General features: G+C 47.9%; 1 protein-coding gene across 1 annotated transcript; it reads left to right on the forward strand.

Annotated features, from left to right (window-relative positions):
• The first annotated feature begins 899 nt into the window (after positions 1 to 899).
• On the forward strand, positions 900 to 3,299 carry LOC136535341 (probable O-methyltransferase 2). The gene is made up of 2 exons (XM_066527632.1): positions 900 to 1,789; positions 2,935 to 3,299. Exons 1-2 carry the CDS (start codon positions 962 to 964, stop codon positions 3,232 to 3,234), a joined length of 1,128 nt encoding a protein of 375 aa, XP_066383729.1. The 5' UTR covers positions 900 to 961; the 3' UTR covers positions 3,235 to 3,299.
• Positions 3,300 to 10,633: the final 7,334 nt, after the last annotated feature.

The following is a 10,633-nucleotide window of genomic DNA, read 5'->3' on the forward strand; positions in this document are numbered from 1 at the left end:
TCCATGCTCTTATGCTCTTCTCTATGTATTGTTTCCATGAATTCCTTTGGGCGGAGGCCGCAGAGCAGCCATTCATGTAAATCATCGTACGCTGCACCGTTGGGCGGAGACCCAGGAGTGACGCAAGCCGGAGGTCAGGGCCCGGCATGTGCATAATCTAAAGCTTGATATCTGTACTTGCAAACGAAAAGTTCTTCTTATAGCTTCTTACTAGTATACTGTGCCGTGTACTTGTATGCAGCTCTTTTATTACTGGTTAAGTCGTACATGCAAATGATACTAATTTCGTTTCTTATAGCATCTTAGTGTACTTGTATGCTACTTTTAGTTACTGGTGTATAGCATCTTATAGCTGGGATGCGCGCGGCGCCGTGCACACTGCAAACTCTTGCCATGGGAGTAAACAAGTGTTACGACACTGCTCCCTCCATTTTTAACTTTTCTAGATTTTTCTATATATATATCCATACACAGTATGTATCTTAGTCCATAACAAAAACTAGTATGTATCTAAACAAGCTAAAGTGACTTTGCAAATTATGACGCGAAGGGAGTAGAATGCATGGCAGGTGGCAGCTCCCCATGCGCCCTAATTTTTACTCTTTACTGTGCAAAAAGATACACATAAGCATTCGCATTCCTGGAAATAATAAATTTAATACTGACACCACCTCGCCATCCACGCGCTCTATAGTTTACTGATTTCTGCGATACACTGAATCAACAAGTCAAACTTTCCGCCCACGCGAACATTAAACTAATGGCGTCAGATTTTTTGTGATAACACTCAACTACCTACTTAGACCTACACCAAGACCTAACCAAGGGCATGTGTACTTGGATGGATCGCTCAGCCAGCAGCTATTTAAACCCTAGTACGCAAACAAACCTTAGAGCAGCAAACCAACACACACAAACGGCAAGAAAGATATACACCGCGAGTGACCGAGAGATACCAAGAATGGCAGCTCCTTCTCAAGCCATAGCTCCCACCGATGACGAGCTGCTGCAGGCGCAAGCCGACCTATGGCGCCACAGCCTCTACTACCTCACGTCCATGGCGCTCAAGTGCGCCGTCGAGCTCCACATCCCAACTGCCATACATGACCTTGGAGGCTCGACCACGCTGCCGGACCTGGTGACCGCGTTGTCCCTCCCCAAGACCAAGCTTCCATTCCTCGGTCGCATCATGCGGCTGCTGGTCACGTCGGGGATCTTCGCTTCTGACGGCAGCAATGGAGATGGAGCGGAGGCCGTGTACCGCCTCAACCCACTCTCCTGGCTCCTGGTAGAAGGTGTGGAATCGGAGGACCACACCTACCAGAAGTACTTCGTGCTCGCAACCGTCTCCCGGCACTATGTTGAGGCCGGCTTGTCTCTGGCCGACTGGTTCAAGAAGGATCTGCCCGAGCCGCTGCAGTCGCCGTTCGAGGATTTACATGGTGTGCCCCTCGTCCATGAGAGCACAAAACTTCTCGACGAAGAGCTTGACAGGATCGTGGAAGAAGGTGTCGCTGCACACGACAACCTGGCGATCGGGACGATAATACGGGAGTGCAGTGATGTTTTCAGTGGCCTTCACTCACTGACCTATTGCTGTGGTAGACAGGGAAACACCAGCGCGAAGGCGATCATCAAGGCGTTCCCTGACATCAAATGCACCGTGCTGAACCTTCCAAGGGTTGTTGAGACGACGACGACACCTGCAGCACCAGCTGATGATGCTGTTAGCAATGTCACGGGTGATTTGTTCCACACCATCCCGCCTGCTCAGGCTGTGATGCTCAAGGTATGAATTAAATTGGGAAACAAAAAATATCATAGAATTCTCTCTCACACGCATGCTTCACTACAGTTAAAAAATCTGAAGTAGAGTTTTGTTTGTGCCATACAGACTCATCTTTTGCATACGAATTGATAGCAGTTGTAAATACCCCGCTGTAGCCCTCCTATTGCTCCGCTACAGATTTTTTGGCATCGAATTTTTTACCACAACGATGTTGCCAATTATTCCACAATTACCGCTATTGACGCTTTAGCTTCTCTATAAACACCACTATTTTGCTTATCCACGAAATATTTTAGCACTGTTAATGGTAATCAAGGCAAATATTCATTCCTTACTCTAAAGAAGTATAATCTATTTCTATCCATCATGCTCTCTACTTAAGAACCATTAAATAATTATTATATCACTGGATACTGAGTGTTGAATGGATATGAATGTTGATAGTAACTGTGAGTATGTTGAGTGGTTTCATGAATATTAATTAATTGACATGGATACATGCTCTCCTAGAGCCTGTACATGTATTTGAGTATCTATTTTCATGAAATTTTCTTTAGCTAAATGTTTGGATGCATAATTAGTTAAGAATTTTCATGTTTTCTCTAAAAATCACTAGATTAAATAGCCTCCGCTGTAACCTGCTATAGCTTTTTTATAGTTTACTAGCAAATGCGCCCGTACGTTGCAACGGAACCTGATACGTGCAGTGCGAGTTGTTCTAATTCGTATAAGCGCAGGTTATGGGTCCAGGCCACGTACGAGATACATAGGACGTGACCCAACGCGTATTGGAGTCGGATTTCACAATCATCATCACTATATGCCAGTTATTCTAACTCATATGAGTATGGATCATGCGCCCATGTCACATACGAAGCATGAAATGCGTGAGTGCAGTTTGTGATGTAGAAAAAGCGGGATGAAAGAAACTCTTCACTGTCCTAGTAGTTAGGGGACGTGTACGACAAAAATAGATGGAAACAAATTTTGCCGCTTTAATATTAGGTATAGATAGAGGACACCGCTTTTTTTTTGTGAAACGAGGACACCGCTAAATGTTATAGCCCACTATTTACTTCATTGAAATTGACAGATTGAATTATTATGAATTGTTAAACTTGTGTATATGGCATTATGTTCTGTAGCTTGTACTGCACTTTTGGAGCGACGAGGATTGTGTGAAGATCCTAGAGCAAATCAGGAAGGCAATTGCTTCCAAAGAAGATGGAGGCAAGGTGATCATTATAGAAATACTTCTTGGGCCTTACATGGGCCCAATAATGTATGAAGCCCAACTCCTGATGGACATGCTCATGATGGTGAATACGAGAGGCAGGCAGCGTAGTGAAAATGACTGGCGCCAGATATTCACTAAAGCTGGTTTCTCTGACTATAAGATTGTTAAGAAAATAGGAGCTCGTGGTGTCATCGAAGTCTACCCGTAAGGCTGCACACCTCTAAATAAATATCGATCAATATGCTAATAAATGTGTGGTTCAGTATTTGCTGGAAGATGCACTACTACAGATATCATTTGTAGGAGCGGCTCAAGATCATTTGTAGGGGCGGTTTGGCCAGCCGCTCCTACCAAACCGTCTCTACAAATCATGTATTTGTAGGGGCGGTTCCCAGAACGCCCCTACAAATCAATTTGTAAAGATGACTGGTGTTATCAGCCGCCCCTATAAATCGATTTGTAGGGGCGGCTGTAGTACCAGCCGCCCATATAATACTTATTTTTAGGGGCGGTTCAGTCTAGAACCGCCCCTACAGTACATTTTCTCAAAAAAAATTAAATTTACAATTCAAATTCGACCAGAACCGCCCTGTTTGTTTCCGTGTTCGCGTTGCGAGTGAGCGATCAACGTTCCGAACCATGTTCGCTCAACGTCCCATCGAACGCCCCGCGACCAACATTCCGAACCGCGTTCGCTCAAGAGTATTATATAAACTACAAGCACAAGAGTATTATATAAACTACAATTACAAGTCCAATTCACAAGAATATATATAATCCATCATTAAATAGACATAATTCACAAAGTAAAACCAATGTCAAATTCTATACATATTGTTATCAACGGCCTAGAGCTAGCCTTTCAGTCTCACAAATGTGTTGGTACTGAGGATTTCTACCTTAGTCAGACTCTCGGTCATGGTAGGTGCCTTTGACGTGTACAATCTGGTCCAATATAAAGTTACAAAGGTCGCCAACCAGCTCTAAGAGTTGATCATCCTTGTATGAGTCTCTTTTCATTTCTTTCTCTTCTGTCCACTACAAGAGAACAAGTTTCGGTTTAGTATTTCATACCATGTACGAAGTTTTTATACTACGGGTGAAGATGTTCAAACTTACCATTAAAGGGTGTCTCATGTAGGCACTGGTGTTACTCATCAAAGAACATACATAGATCCACAATGTACACTCTCAGGCTTCTGCTTGGGGCATTGTGTGTTTTGCATATAGAAATGTTAAGTAGTGCTTTTGACAGCCATGTAATGGAGTACTGAAGAAGTAAGGTACACTTACCGCACATATTGTTTTTATAGCCAGCTTTTCCTTCCTTACTGGATCATGCCTTTCGTGATGTTTAGTGACATAGAACCTAAATGCTTTGTTCGAATTATTTTAGCAAATACTACTTGTCAGTATCCAAAAGTGAATGTTATAAGTATGTATACAAACATATAAGCTAATGAGGATTGTCGATATGTATACGTCTTAAGAATCGATATGAAGTCTTTGTATGTCACCGGGTCCCTTTCTATTGAATCAAAGACCCATGCCATCACAACTGCAGACGCCCTCTTTGCCGAGTGCTGGGGGCACTCGGCAAAGCCAGGCAAGCACTCGGCAAAGGCTTTGCCGAGTGCCGCACTCGGCAAAGACTTTGTCGGCAAAAATTTCTTTGCCGAGTGCCAAAAATCGACACTCGGCAAAGTCTTTGCCGAGTGCCAAGCCCGCACTCGGCAAAAAAATAACTGCCATCAACATTTAACGCCGGCTTTGCCGAGTGCCTAGGGACTGGCACTCGGCAAAATTTGAATGTTTGCCGAGAGCCAGGGCTGAGCACTCGGCAAAGAAACAATTTTTTTTTAAAAAAAATCTTTTTAGAAATAGTCTTTGCCGAGTGGTACCATCTGGCACTCGGCAAAATTGACCTCTTTGCCGAGTGCCAGGCTGTGGCACTCGGCAAAATGTACCTCTTTGCCGAGTGCCAGGCTGTGGCACTCGGCAAAATTGACCGCTTTGCCGAGTGCCAGGCTGTGGCACTCGGCAAAACTGGGGAAGTGGCTGTTTTTATGGCATTTTTTCCCAGCTTTGCCGAGTGCCACACCCCTGGCACTCGGCAAAGACTTCTTTGCCAAGTGTTGGCACTCGGCAAAGCTGGGAAATTTGCAATTTTTTTGTTTGTTTGTTGCTTTCCTTCGAAAGCAAACACGCAAAACTCATATATAATACATGAGACAGCACACAGGCATTTAGCATCACACAAAACGCATACATAATCCATAATACATCACAATCACATTCAACATCCATCACAAGCACATCCTCCTGCATAATCCATCACACGCACATCCAATGTGCAAATCCATGACAACATCTAAGAAGTCTTCATCCAACACAAGTCCTAAATCAAGAAAAGTCAATGAAACATGAAGGGGCACCACCTACTGCCACTGATCCCAATGGGAGCCTGAAGGGGCACCTACGTGCGATGGTGGACCTGTCCAGCCAGGGTGTGTGTGCTGAGGCGAAGGAGTCGGGTTCGAACCCGACGACTGTTGCACAAAGGAGAATTGAATTCATTAGTATCTATACAAGCTAAAGGACTTGATCAACCATATATATATACTCACCGGAGTGCCTAGAGCCGGAGGAGTAGGAGGCACAACTAGAGCGAGCAGCGACTAGGGCACCACCACACCCGGGAGAGTGGTGCCGAGGCTCGACATGAATGAGAACATGTCCTGCATCCTCTGTGCCTCGGCCGCCCTCTGGGCCCTCAGGATCTCCCACTCGGCCCTCTCGGCCTCCCTCTAGGCCCTCTCCCTCTCCCTCTCGACCCTCTCGGCCTCCCTCTCCGCCTCCATCCTCTCCACAGTGGCCTGCAATATTCAATCACCAACGTTTAAACAATGCAAATGCAAGGTACATGTGTAAAAGTAATGAACGGCGAATGAAATAGAACTAACCTGGAGTGCCGCCATCTGCTGCAGTGTGCTCGCCTGCCGAGGTCGAATGGGGATGGAGGAGCTCGTGCTCTGTGCTCGGATCTGGGCGAGGTTGGGCACAGAGGTCGAGTCGACCATGTTGGAGGCCATCAAGTACCGGCCGTGCTGCTTCCCTCCTCCGAGCCTCATCACGAGGTCGGTATCAAGGGGCTGGGTGGCGGGGTCGAAGTCCTCCCCATGCCGCTCGCGGGCTGCCGAGGCGTAGTCGGTGAGCTTGCTGTGGACGCTCGTGTTGCTGTACGCCTCGGGCCCGTCCTCCGGGTTGTAGACGGTGTCCGAGGCTGTCGCCTTGCCCTTGTGTGCCATGGCGTACGCCATGAACTCGTTGCATTCCTGGCCATCATGCGACTGGGACTGCGAGGAAAACACAAAGATGATTAGAAGTAATGAGAATTGAGCGTTAGAACAAATAAATAAATAAGTGCGTAGCATGTACCCAGGCCTAGGCGTACGAACTGAGGGGCCGGTTGCCTTAGTGGTGCGCCGGCCCACCCATCTGCAGGCGGCACTCCCGACGGAGGGCGTGCCTCTCCCTCCACTCATCAGAGACCCACTTGTCCACGATGGCCACCCAACAGTCTCTGTGCCTGGCGCACCAAGAAGGACACATCTGCATGCCATCAAGTATTGTATTAGAAATGTTAGAATATAAAATGAAGGCTACCTATTCTTCATGGAATGAGTCAGTAACAATGTTTTATAACTTACTGCGAGGTACTGCTCCCTGGTGAGTGTCATGGTCCTGGCCTCGCTCTTCCCCGGGTACCGACCAAGGACGTCGCACGAGTGGTTGATGTGGCACTGTAGCCTCGCCTCGTAGTACAGGTCCGTGACTCAGCCCCTGCATGCCCTGTCCTGCACCTTCGTCACCCAGGCGGGGTCATTGCCCCTCCTCCAACGTGAAGAAGTCCTGCATACAGACATCATGTGTCCTTTCATTATTTCAAGAACGTCTAATGATTCCATAGTATTGAGCAATGTAGTGTGATGTAGACTCACCCAAAACTCACGCCTGATCCGCTCCTGTACGGTGCCGTACACGGCGTCCACGGCGGAGTTGAAGTGGTCCCACGTCCTGGGAGGCGACTCAACCTGGGCGTGGGTGACCAAACCAGGGTAGTGCAGGCGGATCAGGCCGCCGAGGATCCCATTGCACTGCCGATGATCGCCCCCGGACACAAGTTCCCAGTTCCTACAGGAGTCAGTAAGAAGAATTGTTAGTCTGCAGTTCGGTTTTCATGCATATGAACAAGAAGAGATGCAAAATGAATGGATACTTACTTGTCGCCCTTGGGATGAATCACCGGCCTCCTCTGAAACGGGATCGGCCGCGTCGGGAGCTGCGAGGACCCGCGCAAGTACGGTGCTGATGAGGTGCTCGAAGTGGAACCCCCCGCCACCCCCCAGAGGAAGTGTCACCCCCCGCCACCCCCCAGAGGAAGTGTCACCCCCTCCTGTCTGGGGGGCCAGCTGCTGGTCCACGTCGTCAGTGGTCGTCGTCCGGTCCTCCTCGGGCGGGGGGGACGACAGACGACTACACCGCCCTCCTCGGACGGCCGCGGGGGCAGTGGGCCGGACGGCTCCTCGCTGACGCCTCTGCCTCCGCCTCCGCATCCTGAGTCGTCCTCGCGTAGAGCGAGTTGCAGGTCCGGGTCCGCCTTCCGCCAGGCATTTTGTCGAGTGCCTGCAAATACAAAGAGTAAACCAGTTTTGACAATATAGACAAATATAGGGATGCAAAATGAACGAAACATAACTAGAAAATAATAATAATATAGTATTACATGAATTAGAAATAATCTTCAGGATTGGCAGCGGCCGGATCATAAGTGTCGTCATCACTAACAATATTGTCTAACATTTCCGCCTCATCTCCATCGTTGTCATCAATGGCAACGCCAAACCGTAATCGCTCAAGCAGTGCTAAGTCTTTGGCATTTTGCACCTCTTCTCCATCGTCCTCATCTCCATCGTCCTCATCAATGTCATTGTCTACTTCCATGCCCATCAGCGAAAACATGTCTATGTGAAACATGCCATCTAGCCCCTCGGGTTGATAGAACTCTCCTGTATATGTGTTTGGGTCAAAGTTGTAATCCTCATCGTTTGGGACAGGCACTTTGCCATGCGGTGATACCAACTACGCAAGGTACCAACCCTCAAGAGTGGGATCTTTTTGGCACGCCCATGGAAGATAATAAACTTGCGTGGCCTGTTGAGCCACAATATAGACATCGTCTCCTTGATAGAGGGAATCTTGTCGAATTTCAACTTGTCCAATCTCAGGGGCTCTTCTCGTGACATTGGGATCGAACCAATGGCATTTGAATACGACTGGCTTATGACCTCCACGAAGCTCAAAGTTGAGCTCGTATATTTCTTCGACTATGCCGTAGTAGTCGCGGTCATCGGTGCCGGGCGTACGAACTCCAGTATTCGTGGTTTTTCGATTGGGCCGACTGAGCTCGTGGCTTCTTGTGTGGAAGCGATAGCCATTCACATCATATACGGTGAATGACTTGACCCTATAGGGGAAGCCTTTGACAACCTGTTTCAACTCTTCATCCATTTCCTGCATCCGTGCGTGCCTGTAAGGTGAGGGCGGATAGATCATTACTCGCTCGTAGGAGCAAAGTGGGATGTCACAGATGGAACGATGTAAATTGGATGGTACCTTCTTTTCGAACCATGAAATGAAATCGGGCACACCACCTTTGAGAAGACTATCTTGTTCTTGAGGGGAAGGATCCCTATTTCCTATCCAGTATGTATTCAGAAATTCCCTGAAAAAGCAAGAGACAAGGGGGTTGGATAGATAGACTGATAGTGATGGCGTATGTAACAAGCTCATTGAGAACTTACTGCACATAAGGGTTCACTTCGTCAAGGTTCAACAACACATACAACATGATAGTGCGCCACTCATCATTCCGCAAGGTCTTGGTGCTCGAAGCGCTTGCCCTGCCAAGTTGACCTTTGAAAAGGCTGAGATTTGATGACCTCTCATCGGTGTTGTAACGAGGGATTGGATTGTGCACGCTGGGAAGGCTATCCTTATAGTATGATGTTGTGAAGTTTGACACCTCCTCAAGAATGAATGCCTCTGCCATGGATGCCTCAATTCTGGCTTTATTTCTACACTTTTTCCGAAGAACCTTTAGACATCTCTCGATTGGATAGCACCAACGGGCTTGCACGGGCCCCCCCATTCGTGCCTCGTGAGGCAGGTGCAAAATCAGATGCTGCATTGAGAGAAAGAAGCCGGGTGGGAAGATCTTCTCCATCTTACAGAGCAACACAGGTGCCACTTTCTCTAAGTCATCAATCATGGCCCGAGATAGCTCTTTGGCACAAAGCTGGCGGAAGAAATAGCTCAACTCTGCCAGGACACGCCACACATGCTCGGGGACGAAACCTCTGGTCATCGCTGGAAGGAGCCGCTCAATCCATATGTGGAAGTCATGACTCTTCATCCCTAACACTCGGCAAGTGGACACGTTCACTCCCCTCCTTAGATTTGCTGCATACCCATCAGGGAACATTAACGACTGAACCCACTGACATACTTCCCTCCTTTGGTCCTTCTTCAAAATGAAATCGACCGAAGTCCTTTTCCATTTCTTGCCAGGCGTGGGAGTCTTCATCACTTGCTTTGGTCTATCGCATAGTGCTGCTAGGTCCACTCTTGCCTTAACATTGTCCTTAGACTTTTCTGTGTCCATGAGTGTTCCCCAAAGCGCCTCGGCGATATTCTTCTCTGTGTGCATTAAATCAATGTTGTGTGGAAGAAGAAGATTGTTGAAATAGGGAAGCCTAGTCAAGCCCGATTTATGAGTCCACATGTGGTACTGACCATATCCATCAAAACGACCTTTCTCTTTATCAACTTTGAGAGCCTCTATCTTCAGCGCGGATCTCGGCAGCGGTCATCATCTGAGGTGCAGGATCGGTGACTTCAACACCTTTCGTGAAGTTCTTGATGTCTCGTCTGAATGGATGGTCAAGGGGGAGGAACTGACGATGTTGGTCGAACTGAAGAAAACTTGCCACCACTCTTCAGCCAAGTGAACCTCACACCTGCCTTGCATATTGGGCATGGGAACTTCCCGTGAACACACCACCCGCAGAATAGGCCATACGCCAGGAAGTCATGCAGGGAGTAGTGGTACCACACATGCATTGTGAAGTTTCTCTTTGTAGCTCGGTCGTATGTCAGTACCCCCTTTTCCCAAGCATCGATCAAATCATCGAACACAGGCTCCATGAACACACCCATATTGTTCCCCGGATGTCCAGGAATTATCAGCGACAAAAATACGTTCTTGGGTTGAAAGATGACATCGGGGGGGGGGGGAGATTCAGGGGTATCACGAACACGGGCCAACAAGTGTATGGGGCCTGTGGACAATCCATACGGGTTGAACCCATCTGTTGCCAACTGCTACACGTACATTGCGAGCCTCCTCAGCTTTAACACGATGTATGCCATCGAAATGGGTCCAGGCGTCGCCATCCGATGGGTGTACCATCTTGTCCGGATTGTACCTTTTGCCATTTTTGTGCCATGTCATCTGTTTCGCGGACTCCTCTGTCATGTACTAGCCG

This window comes from Miscanthus floridulus, unplaced genomic scaffold (genome assembly GCF_019320115.1).
Source record: "Miscanthus floridulus cultivar M001 unplaced genomic scaffold, ASM1932011v1 os_2701_1, whole genome shotgun sequence".
Lineage (NCBI taxonomy): Eukaryota > Viridiplantae > Streptophyta > Magnoliopsida > Poales > Poaceae > Miscanthus > Miscanthus floridulus.